The sequence below is a fragment of the Rosa chinensis genome, chromosome 7, assembly GCF_002994745.2.
Source record: "Rosa chinensis cultivar Old Blush chromosome 7, RchiOBHm-V2, whole genome shotgun sequence".
In the NCBI taxonomy this organism is placed as follows: Eukaryota; Viridiplantae; Streptophyta; class Magnoliopsida; order Rosales; family Rosaceae; genus Rosa; species Rosa chinensis.
In genome coordinates, this window is record NC_037094.1 from 66696861 (window position 1) to 66720962 (window position 24102).

The window sequence follows — 24102 nt, forward strand, 5'->3', positions numbered from 1 at the left end:
ACTAAGAGTGTTCGTATGAACTAAGAGTGTTCATAATTAAATGAACTAAGAGCGTTCGTGTGAACTAAGAGTGTTCACAATGCTTAGACTAAGAGCGTCCGTTAGCATCACACATGACCATATTACAACATTGTTGTTTGGTCTAATCCAAAAGAGATTCTTGGAAATTGATTTCTTGGTAGCATAGCTCTGAAATCTTATTGTTTTAGTTTTTATGGAAGTTTAACTCCGAAACTAATATATCTTCTCTTCTTATTTTCAGGATGTCGAATGAACCTAGGCTCGACTTTCCCATGCTTGACTCAACAGGCTCGGATTACCACAGTTGGGCAACCGATGTTGAGACCATCTCACTTCAAAGGGAATATTACCCATAATCCAGGCACCTAACCCGGATCTTGTGTTCATCCGAACATCTACAAAGCATGCTCAAGCAGTTATCATGATGAGATGTCATATGTACAAGGCACTTAGATTGGAGTATATGTCGATCAAGGATGCAAGAGATCTATGGGTAGCGCTAGAAGAGCGTTTTGGCAATGTCCAAGATTCCCTCCTCCATGACTTGAAGGTTCAATGGAACAATCTGCGCTTTGCTGACTTCAAGTCTGTTGCTGAATATAATTCAGAGGCTCTTCGCTTACAATCCATGTTGAGATTCTGTGGACAACCTATCACAGAGCAAGAGCTAATTGAGAAGACTCTCTCCACCTTCCCCATTTCAGCCATTGTGGTATCAAAGCAATACCGTACTGAAGTCAATGCTGGACGGATCACGAGGTTTCATCAGCTTATCAATATCATATCTGTAGCTGAGAAACATGATAACATACCCGTGAGGAATTATAATTCAAGGCCCATTGAAACTAAGAGCGTTCATGAGGCGAATTATAATGCACCCAAAAGAAGGTGCAAGGAGCGGAACCCTAGGAATAAGGGACATGAGGGACGTATGAGTCCATATAACCGCCCTAATCAGGAAGAAAACATCAAATTTGGAGCGGATACACGTGGTGGCAATGCCACACGTGGGACAGGGGGTCGTGGCAACCCTATCCGTGGTAATGGAGTCATAGCTCGTGGTGGTGGCGCCATGGGTCGTGGTGGAGGCACCAATCCTCCTAGGGAAAGCCCACAACGTGCACCTCAATTGAAGGGAGGCAACCACAATGATATGTGTCATCGATGTGGATCTAGTGAGCATTGGTTCAAGCAATGCAAGACAAGCGAGCAACTAGCTTCTAGATACAGGGCATACAGGGACCTGAGGGAGCACGAAGTGTACCTTGCAGAAGAAGAAGAAGAAGAAAATGGTGGAGACGTTAATCTCACCATAGAGGAATTCAAAGCTGAAGATGAAGTGCACAAGGATGCTGCAGACTTTGATTAGAAATAGTCCTCTTTATTTTTCAAGAATCATGTAATAGTCAATAAATGACAATTGTATTAACTCTTTCTTATGTGGCGTACCCAATAAAATATGATGTCTAGGAAAGTCATTGAGATAATTAGTACTTAAGCGAGCCTCGCTCCACCAATCTCTCTCTCTACTTTCCTGGTCATATTTGATTGGAGTTGCCAAACGAATAGAATGACTACAGTGTGTCTCAGTTTGATTTTCTTTATTTTGGATTAGACCTTTTTGGACCATTTGATGTAATCATTGGCTACATTTATTAATAAAGTATCGTATTATTCAATGTCATGGACATGTTTTTAATTTCAAACTTTATTATTTTTCAGTATGTTTCCTGGAGAGTTGGAATGCCTTGTTGATAGTGGCACCACACATACTAAATTGTGACATAGGCAACTATTTCTATGCATGACGCCTAGTCGATCTTCTGTGACTACGATGGCTGGACCATCACAATTGATTCATGGTCGAGGACTAGCTCAATTGATGTTGCCAAATGGCACAAGTATTAATGTCACCGAAGCTCTATATGCTCCTAGGGCTGGAAGGACCCTATTGAGTTTTAAAGATATAAGAGCCAATGGTTTTCATGTGGAAACACATTGTGAGAATTGACAAGAGTTCCTTTGCATCACCTCTAATGACTACGGACATAAACGAGTATTGGAGAAACTTATGTGTCGCTCTAGTGGGATGTATGCAACCACTATTCGAGTCATTGAATCCAACCATGTCATGAGAGATGACTTATGGGATTTTGACACATATAGGCTTTGGCACGATCGTCTGGGACACCCAGGTCGTGATATGATGATCTGTATACTAAAGACTTCACATAGACATCCATTTTTCCAAACGAAAAAGAAGTCAGAACAAAAATTCAGTCCAAGGTAGGGCCAGAGCCGCCTACCCCCTACGGCCCAACAGTGGTATTGACATCACTAATGCCTCCTTGGTTCCTTTCTCTACTTCTAAAGTCAATTGTGACTTCGTGGCTCAACCGGATTCTTCCATGGTTGCTTCTAAAGCCCATCTTTCGTTTTGCAAAGCCTGCTCTTTAACAAAATTAGGATTGAGACCATCCTATGCAAAGGACACTAAACAAAATATTCCATTCTTGCAACGAATCCAAGGTGATATTTGTGGACCTATCCAACCAACTTGCGGACCATTTAGATATTTTATGGTGTTGATTGATGCATCGACACGTTGGTCACATGTCATGCTTTTGTCCACCAGAAATGCTGCATTTGCTAAACTCCTAGGACAAATCATTAAGTTAAGGGCTCACCACCATGATCATCTCATTAAGTCAATTCGTCTTGACAATGCTAAAGAGTTTACATCAAAAACTTTTGATGACTATTGCATGTCCATTGGGATTGAGGTTGAACATCCTGTTCCTCACATTCACACCCAAAATGGTCTCGCAGAAGCCACCAGTAAAAGACTTCAAATGGTTGCTAGAGCATTGGTTATGGGCACCAATCTCCCTGTTTCTGCTTGGGGCTATGCAATACTGCATGCAGCTGTGCTTATTAGTCTGAGGCCTACTGCCACTCAACCCTTTTCTGCATCCCAGATGGTTACTGGATATGAGCCTGATGTCTCACACTTACACATATTTGGGTGTGCAGTTTATGTGCCAATTGCGACGCCACAGCGCACCAAAATGGGTCCTCAAAGACAATTAGGCATTTATGTTGGATATGACTCTCCAACCATTATCCGCTATTTGGAACCCTTGACAGACGATCAATTTACCGCAAGATTTGCGGATTGTCACTTTGATGAGACAGTCTTCCCGTCATTAGGGGGAGATAGGAAAAAAGATTTTCCAAGGGAACGACAGGAATTGTCGTGGTTTGTCCCCACTTTGTCTCATTTTGATCCCCGAACCACACAGTCCCAAATTGAAGTGCGAAGAATTCTCGATCTTCAGAACGTAGCAGACTCTATGCCTGATGCGTTTTCTGATATCGCTAAAGTGACAAGATCACATATACCTGCTGCAAACGTGCTCGCAATGATTGATGTCCCTAAAAATAGTGGACATGGTGCCACCTCTAGGGGTATTGAGCATGGCGCTACCACCACTAGTGGTGATGGCAATGTGGCTCAGGCCAGGCTCCCAGCAGTGACGGAGCCAGGAATTTAGATTCACTGGGGCACAGCAAAAAAATACAAAATATTATTACAATGGTAATTGCCCTTGATGGGATTTCATATTTTGAAATCCTTGCGTGATAGTCTCATTATCTATGCTAGTAAAAATGTTTTTCTCAATATATGAAATCAATCAAGCAATCATCAGGAAATTCGTGTGCTCTAGGTTGACAAGGACCATCTTGAAGATAATATCTGTGTACTTCATTTTGAACATTAGGATGATAAGTTGAAATTGGAGGACGATTTCCATGATCAGAAGGATATTTTTCATTAATTTCGAGACAAGGCTTCTCTAAATTACTATCATTCTTCTTTGGTTTTTTTTGTTGGGGGGGGGGGGGGGGGGGGGGGGAGGAATCTAATGAGGTATTTATACCCGACGACTCCTCTGCATCAGGATTTTCTTTTCAAAGTATCTTAATATATTTGAATGAAAAATAGAGTAGTAGTAAGAATCAAAAGAAGTGACTATAACAATACTCTTCACAAAAGAATTGATTGAGAATTGTCAAGTGACGATATATATATATATATATATACACACACATATATACATATACATATACATACACATACATGCATGTTATTGATGTAATAGAATATTTTTTTCATCCTTTTTCTATTAGACTTAAAAAATCTATAGGTAATGAGAAAACAAGAATCATTAATTGTAATCAATTTTATTGTTGATGTCTAAAAAATTGGGAAAAGAAAAATATAAGATAAATCAAACATGGGGCCCACGTTTTCTTTCTCAAACAATTCTAACAATGAAAACAAAGAAGAGCACATGAAGTGCTCTCTGAAGGTGAAAAAAATAATATAAAATAATATATTAAAAACCTAATATTAATATAATACTAATACTATATATATATATATTAACTTTTTGGTGAAAATGTGAGTGGGGCACGGGACCCACTGGGCCCCTGCCTCCCTCCACCTCTGGCTCCCAGCAAGGAAACGTGGGAGGCCCAAAGGTTCGATGGATTCTCGCCTGAGAAAGAAAGTGAGTTTGGCACAAAAAGATCCATTAATCATCGACATAAATAACCCGTCTCATGAAGATATTCCGGATTATGGTTATGTCCAAGAGACATTATTGGGGGACGCTCCAATGTCAGAACCAATTCCAGAGAATAGAGAGATCTCCATGAATTACACTAGTGTACATGAGACGTTGAGTCAAGACTCTATTATCCTTGATGATGTGTTTGCATATTCTATCACTCAAGGAATTATAGAACATGATGATATCGAACCTCGCTCCGTTGAAGAATGTCAACGAAGAGCAGACTGGCCTAAATAGAAAAATACGATTCAGGTTGAATTGGATTCACTAACAAAGAGACAGGTATTTGGGCCTATAACGCTGACACCCCCAAGTATAAAGCCTGTTGGCCATAAATGGGTCTTTGTTAGAAAGCGTAATGAGAAAAATGAGGTTGTTAGATACAAAGCCCGCCTTGTGGCGCAAGGTTCCCCACAACGCCCTGGAATCGACTACGAGGAGACATACTCTCCCGTAATGGACGTTATAACGTTCCGCTACCTTGTCAATTTGGTAGTTTCCGAAAAACTTGACATGCAGCTCATGGATGTGGTTACAGCATATCTCTATGGAGATCTAGATTCAGAGATATATATGAAGGTTTCATATGGACTTCAATTACCCAAATCAAGTGGCTCTAAACCACGCAGCGCGTTTTCAATAAGATTGAGACGCTCACTATATGGACTGAAACAATCCGGACGGATGTGGTATAACCGTCTAAGTGACTACTTGATTGGGAAGGGATATGTCAATGATGAAATATGCCCATGCGTGTTTATAAAGAGGACAAGTTCCGGATTTGAGATGAAAGATCTTGGGAAAACATAGTTTTGTCTCGGACTGGAAATCGAGCACCGTAGTGATGGGATTATGATCCATCAGTTAGCTTATACTCAAAAATTATTAAGGCACTTTAATGAAGATAAAGCAAAGCCTGTGAGTACTCCCATGATCGGTCGTAGTTTTGAGCCTGAAAAAGATCCGTTTCGTCCAAGAGATGAGGACGAAGACTTATTAGAGGCTGAAGTTCCCTATCTAAGTGCAATAGGCGCATTGTTATACTTAGCTCAATGCACAAGACCAGACATCTCATTCGCAATGAACTTGTTAGCTCGACATAGTTCTGCGCCAACACGTCGCCATTGGATTGGCATAAAGACAATCTTTCGATACCTGAGAGGTACGATTGATATGGGCTTGTTTTATCCCTATGTAGAGAAGAGAAATAACGGAAGTGTGAGATCAGACTCCACAAGGCAAAATGCCACCTTCCGTGCTCCTCCTCCCCTCCATCAAAATAACAACGATGTCTTGATGGGTTTTGCTGATGCAGGGTATCTTTCTGACCCTCACAAAGGTCGCTCCCAAATGGGTTATGTCTTTACTACGGGAAGTACTGCGATATCTTGGAGGTCTACAAAGCAGACCCTTGTTGCTATTTCCTCAAATCATGCAGAGATTATTGCTCTACATGAAGCCGTGCGAGAATGCATATGGCTAAGGTCTGTAGTTAGACACATTAGAGGAACTTGTGGTTTGAAGTCTACCACAGATGAACCTACATGCATTTATGAAGATAATGCAGCTTGTATTGAGCAAATGAAATTAGGTTTCATTAAGGGCGACAACACCAAGCATATATCGCCTAAATTCTTTTACAAATCAACAACAACAAGCACTTCTAAATATTGAAGTGAACCAAATCCGATCAGAGGATAATGTAGCAGACTTATTTACTAAGTCGTTACCTAAATCCACCTTCGAGAAATATGTGAAGAGCATCGGATTGAGAAAGTTATCCGAACTCCCATGATTGTAGCAATCAGGAGGAGATATTGACATCAGGGGGAGGCATGATGTCTACATGTTCGATCTCGAAGAGTGAAGGACGTGTTGTGCTCTTGTTGTCCTTCTACCAGGGTTATTTTTGTCCCACAGGGTTTTTGTTACCTGGCAAGGTTTTTAACAAGGCAACAATCAAAGCGTCATCACCAAGTTTGAGCAGCACAAGGAGGAGTGTTGAAGGATGTCAACATAATGTGTGCCTCTACAAACTAGGGTTTAGAGTTGTAATAGGAATGTGTTATAGGTATTCAATTGTAATCGGATTCTATTACCTTTTTGGTACCTTGTAACTCCCTATTTAAAGGGCTCCTATTATCAATAATATACACAATTCCATTCTCCTACAACAGAAATCAGTACGGATAATTATTTCGGCTACAACTGCCTAGGTATTAAACCTGGCAAAACCAAAGGGAATGCTCGACCTTCTATTTTCAAGTGGCTCATACCTTACTATTTTCAAGTCAACAAATACTTGCTAATTGTAACAGATACCAGACCTTACAAAACAAGCCTTATATCTCCAACTTGAACTCATCTACACTCTTATCAACCACCATTTCCATAATGCAATTCGGTTCTTTCTTTTTTACCAAGTGAAACAGTAGAAATAGTTTTTAGTTAAATTTAGATAAAGTTGTGAAATATAGCTAATGATTTAGCAATATTGCTCTGGCAATAATAGCTATTTGTAAATAATAACTATATTTTACCAAATCATAAACTGACATGTGGACAAAAGAAGAGAGATAAATATAACTTTTGCTTTAGCTATGTAGGATACTCTAGCTAAATATAGCTAACCATTTTAGCTATAGTTAAATTTAACTTACCTATAGCTAGTCTGTTGGAGCTAAATTTTGCATTAAAAATAGTTATATATAGCTAAAAATTGAATTTAGCTACTTTGTTGGAGATGCCCTAAATGCCTAGCTTGTAGCCCGGCCAGGTGGTTTGTTATTTTTTTAATAAATAAACATAATTAGCTTGAGCTCACCTATATATATGGATCACAACTAGACCTTATCAACGGGTCGGGCCGGCTCATTCGTAGCGGGGTTGGGCCGAACCTTACTACATTTTTAAATAATAACAAGTCGGGTCGGGCCGGACTTTATTGTAAATCGAAATATCCAAACCCATCCATATAAAGCGGGCCTTGCGGACTTTTTTGGGCTTTTACGAGCCGGACCTTGTTGACTTTTTTGGGCCGGGTCTTGCGGGCTTTATTTACAAATAAATCTTTAAAGATACTAATTTTTTATAAACCTATATTTATATATCATACACTCCAAAGAACAACCTCTATCAATTCAAAGAAAATGAGAAAACTACCCGTTGGATGTGATCATTACAATAAATTATGAGTGTGGTAAAAAATTTAGCCAATTTCACCATATTTTCGAATCCAATCGAATTGGTCAACCGTCGTCAATTGTATGTCTTCTTGGTTGACCGATGGCATGACAGCCGCGAAATGAGGAGGTAGAAGTGTGTCATTCATTCTCATTAGACTCCTTTATATAGGAGTAAAATTTACATCATAAGAACATAACTAATGAGTGTATGTATATATATATATATATATATACATATACAGAGCGGTTCCAAAGAGGACGTCCGCACTGCTATGCGGACGTCGACGCTACAGCTCGGCTCGGGGCGCGAAGGAGCGGCGGGGCTTGCCGGACGGACGCCAGCGGTCGGACGAACCAGTTTGCAGTCAATGGAGTCGCCGGTGACGTGGTTGCAGCGTTGCCCAGAAACCTGAGTTGCAAGTGAGGTCGCTGCCCAGAAACCTACAACTCCGACCTCGAACACTACGCAGAACCATCCGAGGTGTCCGCCAAGCCCCGAGCCGCCGTCGCCGCCCAGAACGCCGCTACTGCATCGCCGTCAGCACTTTAGCAAAGTGCGGACGTCCGCTTTGGAACGGGCCTGTATATATATATATATATATATATACATATATATACATATATATATAAATAATATTTACAACACTCCCCATTGGATACCCACCAATGAATGATATAGTGTTGGACGAGCTTAATGTTGTCTAGTTAAAAACTTTGTCAAACAAAAATCTAGTGAGATAAAAACAACCTTGGTTGAAGGAGAAAAAGATTGCAACGCGCATATGTTCTAGATAGTATAATTTTGAATGCTTTCCTTAATGAGAATCTTTTCATGATTATGTGATCAAATACATATACCATGATCAGTGGATATGGAGTGTCAATCACAGAAGTGAGATCATGTGTGCTTTGCATAAATGTGACTCACCATAAATTTCAATTCATGCAAAGGTTAAAATAATACCAATAAAACTATGATATTCTCAATAAATCATACCTCACATGATAAAAGTTGAACCGATATCATATGCTCAAATTATTGATAAAGACATTAGCAAAGAATAACAATATAAGAGAACAATGATCGACACATTTATCTTTATAAAATATTCAAAGCATTGGAAATTAAACTTAAGTCATAAATATTAATTTGTACACTTGATAATTTCACGTAGGCTTTATGAAAGCTTTAGATAAACTTTGCTGAAGTTAGAATATGTTGCAACTAGTATCACGTGTATGGTCGTTCAGCCTTCACATCACAATTAAATTCTTTCGTACTATTTTCATGGTGATGTGAGATATCTCAATCTCTGTTTCCGATTTCTTTTATGGCATGTCGACTCTGAAAATGACATGTTCACACGAAAGTATTATTTTATAAATAATGAAATTTTAAAGTCTGCAATTGCTTGGAAGTTTCGTTAATACAATCCATACATCTATAAAAGATGCAGGTGATTTTCTGCCAAAGAAAAGAAGAAGATGGAGGTGTTCGAAAATAGTGGGAACATGCATTAGAAAGTTAAAGTCTATAGAGGAATCGTTGCAAAAGAAAAGAGGAAATGATTGAAGATTTTCCATGAAAAACGTTGGTTTCGTATCAGACCATTTACATAAAGCATCAGCATAACGACAGAGAGAAATATGAGGTCCCTCATTTGCTTTATCGTGCGCTTGCAACCCAACCTCCACCGCCAAACATCTTTTCGACCTTCATTCAAGTGGCTCATACCTTGTTATCTTCAAGTTAACAAATACTTAATAATTGTCACACGGAAGAATTCTAACTGCTACAGTACCAGACCTTACAAAAACAAGCCTTATATCTCCGCCTTGAACACATTTATGAGTCTCCATTTCCATAATGCAATTCAGATACAAAATTCTTCTCTCTTTTTTACCAAAACAGTTCGATATCTACACGGCACAACAGGAATATGACCGAAAACAAAGTAGTCGGTCAGGCTTATTCAACTAAAGCAAGCATCTTGAACACATCTGTTGCACCAAAACTAAGCCTAAAGCTAAACCCAGGACCATTTCCCCAAAATCCCGAGATGAATTAGGGCAACAAATTCATGAAAATAATCGAAAGCATAAAAATTTAGAGATGAGAGAGATTGATCAAAGCATACATACTGGGGGAACAGAGCCTCGAGCAGCAAGATGAGATTTGAAAAACGAGGCACGCCTATTGCTGCTGCGGCTATGTAAAACTATGGGGGAAGAGTTGGTGACTGAAAAGTCTAGAAGAGGTTGAGGAGGAGGAGGACAATGGGTTTTGAGGAGAAGGAAGCAGAAACACGAGGAGGAGGTATGACAAAGTAGTTGTTTGGGATAAACAACGAATTCGCCATAGAAGCTTTTCTAAGTGACAAAAGGAGCTCTACCTCTGGCTGAGTGTGGGAGCTTCTGGAGTACAAAGGGCTTAATTTCTCCGCCGATAGCTTAGCGGTTTCGCTTGACTTAGGCCTAGTTTCGCCCCGAGGTGGCGAGGTCTAAGCGGCTTAATCTGCTTATTCAATAATTTAAGTTGGATTAGGTGTTTGGTAAAAGTAAACAAGAGGTTGTTAATTATAATTCAATGTCCCACTTCTCAAGGCTATAATTCAAAAGTTGCAAAAGTGATGCTTTACAAGTTGGGCTTTATCTATATTGCCCTCATCTAATTTATTATATTACCTGATATCATCTATATTGCCCTCATCTAATTTATTATATTACCTGATATCATCACTTTTTACACACCCTCGACTTACAAACTTCATTCTGGACTTTCACCAATTTAGATATTCCAGTAGAGTTTGGTGGTGGGCACAGGGAAGTTTGGTATTACAAGACTTCACATGGAAGAAGATGTAAGGAAGCTCATTGATTCAGTCAATGGAAGTTACTCAAAGGAAAGTACCCATGTTTCCTTGCAATAATACAATTAGAACATGAAATGTAATGTCAAAGACACTTGCAGATGATTGTACATATATAAATATATATATATATATATATATATATATGTATGTATGGTTCAGGTTGACAGATTCAGTTCGTCCATTGGTTTAAGCGAGTTAGATACCTTAACGGTCATCAATTTGGCTGAAAATTTGTAGAGATGATCTATACACTAGTACATAAAAACTGAACGGTCAAGATGTGGATATGCGACCGAAAGTTGAGCCAAAACTCAAACTTCACACGTTAATTTCAAAGCGGAGCTCTGCTCTAGATAAGATATGGATATATATATATATATATATATATATCCAGAGCAAAGCTCCGCTTTGGAATTATAATATGCGACCGAAAAGTGATCGAAAACTCGAACTTCACACGTTAATTTCAAAGCGGACCTCCGCTCTAGATAATATATATATATATATATATATATATATATATATATTAAATCCTAAAGAAGGGCAGAATGGACATTTCAAATTTAATATAATTTCTAATTTTTATTTTATTTTTTCTCTATATTCTCTCTCTCTCTCTCTCTCTCTCTCTCTCTCTCTCTCTCTCATCTTCTCTGTATCGACAACCACGCCGGAAATCGGAGAAATCTTTGCCACACCCAAACTCAAACCTAATTGCTATCAGATTCAAATCCACAACCCATTCACTCCAATATAGAACTCATTCACTCCGTCACCCAACTCTTCCCCCACCCGGTCTTCACCATTTTCACTCATACCGGCAATGGGAATCTCAATTCCCCAATCTAGCTCTTTCCCAACTCCGATTACCAGTCACCATATAACCGGTCATTATCATCTCTAATTCTCCAGAACCCACCACTTTCCGATAGGTAGCTCCGAAGAATCCAACAAGCCCATCTCCCTCTACGACTCGTCGTCCACTCCCCTCCTCTCTAAACCCGACGCGCCACCAGCTCATCCCTCTCTTTGCTCCGACCAACCTGACTCCGACCCTACCCAGTACCTCTAGAACTCCTACAACCAAGAACCCGTCCCTTCAAGGACCAATTCCCTTTCTGTCTTCTTCTTCTTCTTCTTCCGAACCCATCAACACCCAAACTGAAACCCAATTGCTATCAAATTCAAATCCAAAACCCAATTGCTATCAAATTCAAAACCAAAAACCAAACTCAAATCCAGTTGCATGCTATCAAATACAAATCCACTGTCTTCATTCTCACCTTTGATGGCCATGAGCAGAGAGGGAGAGGATGGAAGAGAGAGAGAGGGAGCCGAAGAAGAAGAAGCGGGCTCTGGTGGCCCAGGTCTCCGACGCCGTGACCCGGCTCAGGAATTTGGTGATGATGTCCAACGCGAGTCGGATAGGTGAGAGCTCTGGTGCAGATGGTGTCCTACAAGTCGGCGGCGAGGCACGTGGATCGGATCGGGAGTTGGAAGATCTCTTGGAGGATTTGGGATCGAATCGGAGACTTTGCAGCCTCCGCCATGAGGACTGCGCAGTGGAGAGAGAGATAGAGAGAGAGAGAGAGAGAGATAGAGAGAGAGAGAGAGAGAGAGAGAGAGAGATAGAGAGAGAGAGAGAGAGAGAGAGAGAGAGAATATAGAGAAAAAATATAAATTATATTAAATAGGAAATGTCCCTTCTGCCCTCTTTCAGGGTTTCAAAATCTGAATTGTGGGCCCCCTTGTCTGCTCGAACTCAGCAGCTAACGTCATTTTTGAACCCGGATTCAAAATTTGGACTCGGGTGATGACGTGATGTCGTTTGAGAGTACAGGGACTAGTTTGATTTTAGGCCCAAAGTTCAGGGGCGTAAACTGAATTTTTTCCTTAAGTAATTTTCATACCCTGCCCAGCCTAAAATCTGTTTAAACTCCTTCCTCCTAATTATTCAACCCTTTATTGAAATTCTTTCGATCTTGTATGTTTGATCCTACTGATTGCTGTTCTTGGACCTATATCTAGACTCTTACATGTTAAGTATGAAAATTGAGATCAAACAATGGTCTCAATGTTTCTCTTATTGAATTAATCCTCAGATATATGTACATTGAATATAATAAATCTAAGATATGCAATTTTGTTATGTGCGAAACACAATAAAGAGTGAAATAGAAGAAACCAATTTCCCAAGTGCGAAACAAATATCTTACTTTTTCTCTGTCAATATTTCCCAGCTTATACTGGATTGGAATTCTGGGATTTCTATCCCTTATTGTTTTCTTCTTTGTTTGGTAATGAAGTTCTCCATATACCGAAAAAAAAAAAGAAGAGAAAGTGCTATTTGTTTTCGAGAATATGAAGCTCTCCATGAATAATTCACAAATCATCATGAATCTCAATTTCTATATATGGAATTTGGGGAAGGTGATGGAGCTTAGGGAAGCCAGTGTGGTGTTCTTGTTCTTGTCAATCTGTTCTTAATTGCTTTTCTTTTTTATCGTTCTTTTAATTTATTTATTTTTAGTCAAAAGAGGTTAGCTCATTATGTAGATTTAGCAAGCAGTACAAAAATGAAACACCCCTATGGGGTCGACGGAAAGAATCGTTTCTCAGAACATCCTGAGACTCCTATTCTAAACAAGACCAAGAACCCAATATACCCTCAGTACACCCACCTTTTAGGAAGTCCATGCATCATTATTTCAAACAAAAACCTAGAAACTCCGAAGCAGAATCAAAAACCCTTAGAGCTACTGGTCTTTGACCGAGATCAAAAATTAAAAAACATTTGGAGTAGAGGATGAAGTATCACCATCCACTCTGTCTTCATTCATCAGAGTCTCCCCAATTGAGAAATTCCAATCAACCTTAGCCCAGCAAGAGACCCTTGTAACCCAGTATCCAGCCTATAAGGAGTCCAACATCCAAACTCGGGCCCAACAGCCCCACCCATGAGCAAAAGTCCATCTCAGGTCCAACAACTCTGGAGCCCAAAATCTGGTCCAACAACTCATAACCCAAATCAAGGCCCAAAGAGCCCTATGCTTGGCATCTGCTATGGGCACACTTCCACCACCAGCCGGCAGAAATAGAACCCACTCCCGGACCCAAAAGCAACAACTAGAACCAATCCCGATCTAGTGCTCAAGAAAGGATCCCAATCTTAGGCCCGACACCAGGGATACGAACTTCGCCGTGTATGCAGCAGTTCCTCGAAGCGAGGCCGATCCCGAACCTACATAACCATCGACACCCTTCCACCATAAGCGTCGTTATCCTTGATTGGTCCCCTTCGAAGTACAACAAAAGCATCTGACTGAAACTCAACTGAACAATCCACCATCGGATCCCCCGTGAAGCTTCGACCCCAACTCAGATCCAGTTTTCTGGCCCTAGCTCCCAACCAGAGCGGACGGTCACCAGATCTTCCAACCACCAAGACGTCCACCACTATATCATCCTCCAATCGGAACACTTGGTTGCCGAAAAAAGGAGTAAGAGAAGCCCCAGGCCAAGGTGGCTTCCCATATAAACAATCAAACCCAGCAAGCAGCAAGAACCAGAGAGCCGCAAGGCGGATGATGACCATGGCCATTGAGGTTTTGGAATTTTGGGAGTTTTGTCGACAATGGAAAACTGTTGAGCAAACCCTAGCAGAGCGCTAGGTCAATGTGTAAATTACAATATCGTTCTTTTAATTTCATTAGTCTTTATTATTTTTGTATTTTACTTTTTCTTCAAAAAAGAAAAGTTTATTTATTTATTGGTTGAAAAATAAATTATTTTTCTTTTGATTATTTATGTCATGTCTTTCTCACACTTCATCTAGATCATTGAATATTTTAAAATCTGTAGGCTCATGAGGAGTGTAAAAAATTGTGTACAATTGTGTGTCCCTTGATCCTGACACACACACACACGCACACGCACACACACATGTATATATCTATACACCCACCCACCCACCCACACACACACACACACACACAAATACACTTGTAAGGTAAGTGAATGAGTAGAGTATAACTTATAAAGATAATATATGTTATTATTTGGGAAAATCGTCCAAACAGTGTCTGAACTTTTCCAGACTATTAATTTTCATACCTATACTTTGAAAAACATCAAAATGGTACCTGACGATTTAAGCCTGACCCAATTTATGTACCTAGCAACAGTAAAGCTGTCAACTTCGTTAAATTTTGAAGGGTAAAATTGGTACTTCTGATTTTTTTTTTTTTTGACTTGACCTCCTTCTTCCAGCTGCTTTCGAATTCTTTTCTCTCTCTTTCTCTGATTGATTGATTCGCTTCACAATAGTGCTCTTTTCTCCATCTCCCCCTTCAATTCTAGATGTGAAGACGGGTCTTGGTGTTGAAGAACAACCTCCTTGCTCTCGCTTTCACCTTCTTCATCTTCGTCCTCTCTCTCTTTGCTCTCGGCTCAATCACCTATAGTTTCTTCCACGGCTTCTATGGCCACCTGGTCAAGTTCATAGTAGCTGTCCAATCCGTCAAGGTTTCGTTCTGGCCAATATTGGGTACTGCTCTTGCTTTCTAGATCGTGTTTTTATTGGTTGTTCTTGTTGCTGGGATGTTCTTGTTCGTGTCTTTGATGGTGTTTTCGGGGCGTTGACTGGGATTCTGGGGTTCTGCAGCTCAGTTTCAAAGCTGGTTTTGGATGGGGCCACTGATAGGCGGAAGAATTGGAAGAGTTTGGCATTTACTCCTTCAGCTCCGGCTTTGGTTGTGTAGGTGGTGGATGCGTTGAAGTAAAATTACAAGTTCTATCAGGAGAAAAAATTGAACTCTGGTTCTTTACTCCTAATGGAAGCTCTAGTACTAGACGGTATGTTCGAATTTGGTATTACAGATCAAATCCACAGTGTGAGGCGTCAACCACCCAATTATTCCCTCTCAGTGATGGCTTCGCCGACAACCTGATCTTCTCTAGCATCTTCTCTGCTTCGATTTCAATCATGGCTTCGCCGGCAACCCGATCTTCTCTAGCATCTTCTCTGCTTCAATTTCAATCATGGCTTCGCCAGCAACCCGATCTTCTCCAAACATCTTCTCTGCTTCGATTTCAATCAAAAATCCCAATACCCACAATCCAAAAAATCAAATTCAATTATTTGCAGCTGAAATCAATTTCAATTTTTCTATTTTTGATGGGTTTGGGAGAAGAGAACAGAGAAGAAGGAAAGAAAAGTCCTGATTAGGTAGATGCATGTGGAGATTTTGGTAGCTGTAACAGCAAAAATGGTTTGGTTTGCAATTGTTTGCTCGTTTTAAGCCTAGTTCACCGGATAATTGAAATCATGGAGATTATTCGGGTGGATGCACAAGGAAATTTCGATTCTTTAGGTCGGAATCCAACGAGCCTGATAGCAAGGGAATCTGAAATTTCAGTAATTCCACTTTGGGTCAAGTCTGGGTTTGATCTCTGTTGGAAATGGAACTGCGAAGCAATTCCGATCTCTGTCGAAATGGTACATCGTAGTTTGGGCAATCTGCTGGTCAGCCTTGATGTGGGACCCAAAGTCAGGTTCTGGGATGTCGGAGGACGTTTCCGAATTCAGGTCGTCGATGTTGATGAAGGTCGGGTTCCGATCAAGTATGGGTCTGAGCATGGCTATTGCACGTTCTTGGAATCATGAAAGTGGCTGTTGGCGGTGGTCTGGCATTGTACACCGATCTTCCTGAGTTCTTCTGGATACGGTATACGAGTATTTGGATCTAGTATACCATTTTGATATTGGTATTTGAATCTCGTATTAGGCATGGTAGTTATTGGCATACTTTTCTAGTACTAGTATGAGAACAAACAAAGTTGTTCTTTATATGGTATAGGTACGAAGAACTCCAAATTTTTTTATTTTTTATTTTTTGTTTCAGAAGTACCGGTTTTACCCCTGAAAATTTAATGGAGTTAACAATTTTACTATTCCTAGGTATGAATATTGGGTTGGGCTTAAATCGTCATGTACCATTTTGATATTTTTCAAAGTATAGGTATGAAAATTAATAGTCTGGAAAAGTTCAGACACTGTTTGGACGATTTACCCTTATTATTTCTAAAAAATACATAAGTAACACCATTTTGCTTCATGTCATTTTTGGTCATTATCTAAACTCGCGGCACTTTTATACCAAAGTTTACCAAACACTCAAAGACTGCTTTTGTACTCACAACACTTTTAAAAGCACAGTTTATCAAACACCCGGTTATTTAATTTAAAATAGGCTTTATAGAAGCTCTAAATAACTTTGCTAAAGTTAAAATATGTTCACGGATATGGTTGTTGAGCCTCCACATCACAATTAAATTATTTGGTACTCTTTTCATGGTGATGTGAAACATCTCAATCTCTGTTTTTGATTTTTTTTTTATGGCGTGTCGACTCTGAAAATAGCATGTTCACACGAAAGTACTATTTTATAAATAATGCAATTTTAAAGTTAGAAATTACTTGGAAGTTTCATTAACCCAATCCATACATCTATAAAAGATGCAGGTGACTTTCCGCCAAAGAACAGCAGAAGATGGGGGTGTTCGAAAATGGTGGGAACATCTGAACATGCATTAGAAAGTTAAAGTCCATAGAGGAATGGTTGCAAAAGAAAGAGTAAATGATTGATGGAATCTTTGCTTTCTCTTTAATGAAGTTTCCTATTGACCAAAAAAAAAAAAACTGGGTGGACGAAGCACCATGTACCATGACGAATGTCATCAATCATGTGACCATGTAATCAAAGGCAATTTAAAGTTAATGTGAAATTCACACCCCAGCTTTGACAAATGAGACCACTCTATAACTTGTGAAATAATTTCACCCACTTTTAACAAAATAATGCCCCACTGGCCACTGCAGGACCACAAGAGTCAGGGAAGAAGATTTTCCATGAAAAACGTTGGTTTCGTATCATATCAAACCATTTACACAAAAGCATCAGTGTAACGACAAAGAGAAATATGAGGGACCTCATTTGCTGTATTGTGCGCGTGCAACCCAACCTCCGCTACCAAACATGTGTGTTTTTATTGGTCAGTCAATAGCTGTGAGGTGTTTACCCGGATCCGTATAAAAGGGAAGTGTTATTCTCATTTGGAGTCATCGCCATAAACAGAGACCCAGCAGCATTCTTAATTAACTTCTTCAATGACTACCAAAATAGATCTTCCTTATTCTTCTTGTCCACCTCCTCCTCCATTTCGTAAATTGACATACGATGTGTTCCTCAGTTTCAGAGGTGAAGATACCCGAAAAAACTTCACAGACCATCTTTATACCAATCTCATAAAGAAAGGAATACACACGTTTAGAGATGACGAAGAACTTAAGAGAGGGGAATCAATTGGTCCAAATCTCTTGAAAGCAATTGAAGAGTCAAGATATGTAATTGTGGTGTTTTCTCAGAACTACGCCGATTCTTCGTGGTGTTTGGATGAGCTTGCAAAAGTAGCTGAATGCAGGAGAGCCCTGGGACAAACGGTCCTTCCAGTGTTCTACCATGTTGATCCATCTGATTACGAAGACAAACCGGGGAGCACTTTGGGAAAGCATTTGAGAAGCATCAAGAGCGGTTTGGAGGCAATCCTGACAAATTGCAGAGGTGGAAAGACGCTCTTGCTGAAGTAGGCAATCTCTCTGGATGGCATCTGCAAGATGGGTAAGCTTTCCATGTATCTAGCTATACTACATTGCATAATTTTTGGGACGAACTTTTTTATTACGCCAGGTCGCCACTTGTGATTTCATATGTTTTTGTGATTGAGAATTCGTTTACCAAAAGCAGAGCTAGTTCGTATTATATCTGTCTCAAAAACTATAAATGCGTAGAACTAAATCAAATTAAATTTCTAATAATGCTTCTAATTAGAATTTCGGAATGAAGAAATAGATTGACATTATATAATCTTCCACCCTCTTTATCTAATTGTTGCTTACTTGGTTTATATCTTATACACATAATATATGTAAGAATATTTCATTACTTTACAGGTACGAATCCAAAGTCATTCAAGAAATTGTTGGAAAGATTTTCAACGAGTTAAATCAATTAATCCCAATATCAGAGGGTTTAGTTGGGATGGATTCTCACCTAAATGAAATGCTTTCGCACTTAGACATTGGGTGTCCGGATGTTCGTATCATAGGGATTTGTGGTATGGGTGGTATCGGTAAGACAACTATTGCACAAGTGGTTTTTGAAAGGGTACAGGCTCAGTTTGAAGGTTGCAGCTTTCTTGAGAATGTGAGAGAGCAGATAACTGAAAAACAAGGTGCAGTTCATTTACAACAGCAACTTCTTTCGGATTTGCTGGGATGTAGTGTAAATGTACCGAACACTGGAATGGGAAACAATATAATGAGGCAGAGGCTACGTACTAAAATGGTTCTTATCATTCTTGATGATGTGGACCAAGACGAACAATTGGAAGCATTGTGTGATAGGGAATCGTTTGGTCCTGGTAGTAGAATCATCATAACTTCTAGAGATGAACATCTGCTCAGTGCAGTTGAAGGAGATAAAGTATATAAGGTGAATCCATTAGCTTATGCTGAAGCTCTTCAGCTTTTCAGTACGAAAGCCTTCAAGAAAGACCAGCTGGTTGGGGAAGAATTTCTGAAGCTATCCAAAGAATTTTTGAAATATGCTGATGGCCTTCCACTAGCTATTAAAGTTCTGGGTTCTTCTGTTAAGGGTAGAAGTGTAGAGTCATGGTTAAGTGCATTGGATAGACTTAAAGAAAATCCTGGAAAAAAAATTATTAATGTTCTCAAGGTTAGTTTTGATGGATTAGAACCAAGGGAACAGAAAATTTTTTTAGACATCGCATGTTTCTTTAAAGGGGTGAACAAAGATCGTGTAAGAAGAATACTACAGGGTAGTAATGCCCACTGTCCAGACATTGATATACAGGTTCTCCTGGACAAATCTATGGTAACTCTATTTGAAAAAAAATTGTGGATGCATGATTTGATGCAGGAATTGGGTTGGGAAGCTGTTCGCCAAGAATGCCTTGATGAACCGGGAAAACGTAGCAGGTTGTGGCTTGCCAATGAAATCATCCATGTATTTGGTCGGAGTAAGGTAATGAAACAGTTGATTGCTGAAACTCATCTATTGTTCTTTCACTATGGTGCATCTTGTGCAATAAGTAATTCTTTGCTCTTTGTTATTAGGCCACGAGTGCAGTTCAAAGCATTTACCTCGAATGTCCGACAGCTGTCCCCCCAAGTGATAATGCCTTCTCAACTATGGACAGATTGAGATTGCTCAAGATTTGTAGGGCGAAGTTTTCCGGAAACATCACATATCTTTCTAATGAGTTACAGTATCTTGAATGGCATGGGTTTCCTTTGGATTCTTTCCCGTCAGGCTTTCAACCTGATAAACTCGTTGAACTTCACTTGCGTTTGAGCCACATTAAACAACTATGGAAGGGGAAAAAGGTAAGATCATAATTAATTTTATGCATATTCATAAAGCTGATATCTTAGATTCTAGTCTCATTTATTTGGAAAGATGAAGTAGCTTTTTTGAATTACACACGTCCATAAAAATTAATATGGCGTTCTCATACTAAGATTGGACATTCTCACATCAACCCCTTTCTGTAATTTGGAATCACAAAGAAATGTGTAGTAATTAGTTTAAATCACGTGATTAATTATGATCTTTGAAATTATACCAGGGATGGAGCATGCTACGGCTTATAGATCTGACTTGTTCACTATACTTGATGTCGACTCCAGACTTCACGGAGGTTCCTGATCTTGAAGTGTTAGTGCTTAACGGTTGCTTTAGCTTGGTGGAGATTCACCCGTCTCTTGGATTTCTGAAGAAACTTGTTATTTTGGATATGTCATCTTGCAACATTGAGACCATTCCACCTTTCATTACCTTGGAATCCCTTCAAATATTGAGGCTTTCAAACTGCTCAGGATTGAAGAAGTTACCAGAAATTGAAGGAAATATGGAAAGCTTGCTGGAGCTTCATTTGGATGGGACCATCATAGAGGAATTGCCCCCATCAATTGAACGCTTGACTGGTCTAACAATGTTGAATCTAAAAGGTTGTAGAAACCTTTTGCATCTTCCCAATACCATTCTGTGCTTGACATCTTTGAAAAGTCTCGATCTATTTGCTTGCTCCAAAATTGATGAGATTCCTGGGAATCTGAATGGTATGAAATGTTTGGAGAGGCTTTGCATTGGTCGAACTTCCATAAGGGAGTTATCTTTCATTGTAGGCATGAAGAATCTACGGTATCTATACTGCCGAGGATGTGAATGTCTAGTTTCAGAATCATACAAAGCTCTGGCTTCGTTATCGAATTTGATAGAGCTAGACTTGAGTGATTGCAATCTGATGGATGGAGCAATTCTCAATAATTTAAGCAGCCTAATCTCCCTAAGATGGTTATATTTATGTGGTAATGGCTTTGTACTCTTACCTGAAAGCATCTATCAACTCCCAGAGCTCGAGATTCTGGACTTGACTTACTGCAGACAGCTTCAATTGCTGCCCAAGAAGGATTACCCAAATCAAATCAAATTATTGAATCCAGTGGAATCAGAACTGATGTTCTATGTATCTCGTTTGGGGGTTCCAGAGGGGTCAGATAAATCATCTCTGGTGAGGGCTATGCTTTCGACGGTTCAAAACACCAATGCATCCTCGGTGGCGGAAGCTATGCTTGATCCCACCAATCCATCCACGCTGGTGAGAGCTGTGTTTGAAAAAATCAATCCACCCACGCCCACGCTGGTCCAGAAATCTGGAATTCGTCAAGTCTATGAGCAAGATGCTGGATGGGTTTCCAGAACATCCCCGGTCAACGGCACCCTACCGATTGTTTGTCTGAATAAAGATGAGGAAGCCGCCTCTGTATCGGAGTCTGGCTGGATTAGTCAATCTTTGAAATGGTATAATATATTTAATTTTCTGATCCACAACTACTTAAATGCCGGTTTTATTATATTACCATCTGCGTACTTTAATGCATTTTCAATTAAATATTGCAGGGAGAAATTCATTCCACCCTTGGAAGAAGAATCCACGCTTGTGTTGAGAAAGAACCTTGAATCTGTTCTTCCAAGATATCTTGAGGTTGATCCGTCTGTGTTTCTCTCTAGCTAGTTTATATGATATCTCTCTAATCTCCAATCTTTCTCTTTGAAATAAAAGAGGTTACTAATTATTTGAATTGCGCATTTTCAATATTCCAGGCACTAAACAGTTACTCTAAAATGTTCGAATTTAACCTCAGAGGAAGCCCAGGGTGGTTTGGGGTCTCTGAAGCATTCAACAGACTAGACAGTTACCCTGAAATGTTCAAAACGAGGGCAGATTATACCAGAGTGTCAATCGAGCAGCCTCAAAATCTACACAAGAGCAAAAAGTGGATGGGATTTGCAATATGTGCATCACTTGCGAAGGAAGTGGGGCAGACAATGAAAAAGAACTATTGGGTAAGTGGTATGGTAGGAGCTAGGAATAGTTTATCTACGGATGTGGGCCAAGTACATAAGCACATCAGGCCATTGTCAGAAGAACATCATCAACTATTGGTTTTTTACATACCGCGGGCACAGATTCCCGAAGCGTTGTTCACTCAGACATTAACAACTACAATGTACTTTTACATCATCATCCACAGCCCCTATGTAAAAGTTCAAAGATGTGGGGTCCGTGTTGTGTATCAGGAAGATATACAAGGGTTTGCTGATACAATTATCCTGTGCATGCAAAGGGAAGATTCTTTTGAATCTCAGAATAAGTTGGTGGTAGAAGAATGGATACGACTGATACAATTGCAAGGTGCCCCAAATTTAGAGAGAATGACAAAACGTGATTCCAGAAGCCCACGGGAAAAATACTTTGAATTGCACTCACGAAAATATAGAAATTGGGTCTCTCTCTCTCTCTTATGCATGATTTTTATTATTATTTCTTCTTTTTTGGCCTTTTTATTGACATTTGAACTTATATTTACAGGACTGGTCTGACAATCCTGTTTCTTTTCACTTCAAGGGAGCTGTAATTTCCAAGTGGAAACGGTTCATGCCTTTCATCAACCAGGGCAACTCTGCAGAAATCCAACTGCCTCTGAGTGTGTTCGATGGTGATAATTGGTTGGGGTTTGTTGTATGTTGTTGGTTGTCCCACGACCAATATCCAAACATTAGTCATGGCAGTACCGTTCTCGATTCAGAGAATGTTGTGCTTACTTGTCGTCTGGACTTATTCAGAGATGTTGCTTGGCAGGGCTTATTAGATTTCACGATGCATAGTCATATTAAGATACAGGAGCCATCGAAATACTATGCAACTCGGTTCCTTTATGTACCGCGCAATGGAGTTCAAAGTGACATTTGGTGGCAAGGCAAATTGGCCAGGATAACTATGCGGTTGTCTAGCCCATGCTTAGCGGTGCATAATTGTGCCCTTCGTCTACTATTTAAGGAGGACGTTGAACATCTTGTAGAAACACTGACCCTCGCCGAATTACCTTGAACATCCCCCAGCATCTGCTGCTGAATAATGGAGAAGGTAACTTGTGAGTAGCCTTTTGGGCTTAGATTATTTTTGTAAGTCGCAATGACATCTCATTTGGCTTGGCTGAAGTTCCGATATATTTTTACATTGACAGGAGGCAAACGTCTGCAAGCAAGAGTTTCCTAATGGAGAATGAGATAAAAACGTTGTGATCATATCTAGTGCTTAATAATGTGGTGTTGAGAATGTTGTTTGCTCCTACTCGAGGAGCAATTAATTTGATTAGTATTACGTGTGTTCATTTTGTTTAGTAATGTTACTGAACGACCTGTTCATTTTGTGATTGTCCCATAAACTGGTTCACGACTATAACAATGAACATGGGTCCAGATTCTTGTTTCTGGTAGATTGTTTCCGAACAGGGTGTAATAGTGACCTTCGTCACAAATACGTAGAATCCAGTAAACACTTTAAGATTCAAATTACACGTAAACCTGAAGAATAATAATGTAGCATGTTCTAGCATTAGCATCTAATACTCAATTTCGAAACTCGATTGAAAACCAACCCTACAGATTCATTGTTTATTTCAACATCCAAAGCCACAAACTAATACACATTCTACTGCAATGGTCAGACCCCTTATCAGCTTCTGCCAGACTTGAAAGCCTGCAACCAGGTATTATGCGAGTATTATAATACGATATATAATAAGGAAATTCCAGAGAGAGAGAGAGAGAGAAACTGATTTGCAGGTCTGTATTTGATTCCCAGAATACTCAATACTATGAGCAAAAACTTCAATGAATTAGCTAATTCTCAAAAGCTTTGCAAACAAGTGTAGCAGACTTTTTCAGATCTGCAATAGTT

General features: G+C 39.7%; 1 protein-coding gene and 1 long non-coding RNA gene across 2 annotated transcripts; both read left to right on the top strand.

Annotated features, from left to right (window-relative positions):
* The first annotated feature begins 15009 nt into the window (after window positions 1-15009).
* On the top strand, window positions 15010-16510 carry LOC121050810. Its single transcript, XR_005803982.1, has 2 exons — window positions 15010-15262; window positions 15380-16510. It is a non-coding gene; the product is annotated as an uncharacterized LOC121050810 (long non-coding RNA).
* Window positions 16511-17884: 1374 nt separating this feature from the next.
* On the top strand, window positions 17885-23638 carry LOC112178442 (TMV resistance protein N). The gene is made up of 9 exons (XM_024316585.2): window positions 17885-18159; window positions 18261-18395; window positions 18728-19820; window positions 19913-20182; window positions 20425-21659; window positions 21759-21843; window positions 21963-22646; window positions 22732-23286; window positions 23387-23638. Exons 1-8 carry the CDS (start codon window positions 17885-17887, stop codon window positions 23248-23250), a joined length of 4296 nt encoding a protein of 1431 aa, XP_024172353.1. The 3' UTR covers window positions 23251-23286; window positions 23387-23638.
* The last annotated feature ends 464 nt before the right edge of the window (window positions 23639-24102 follow it).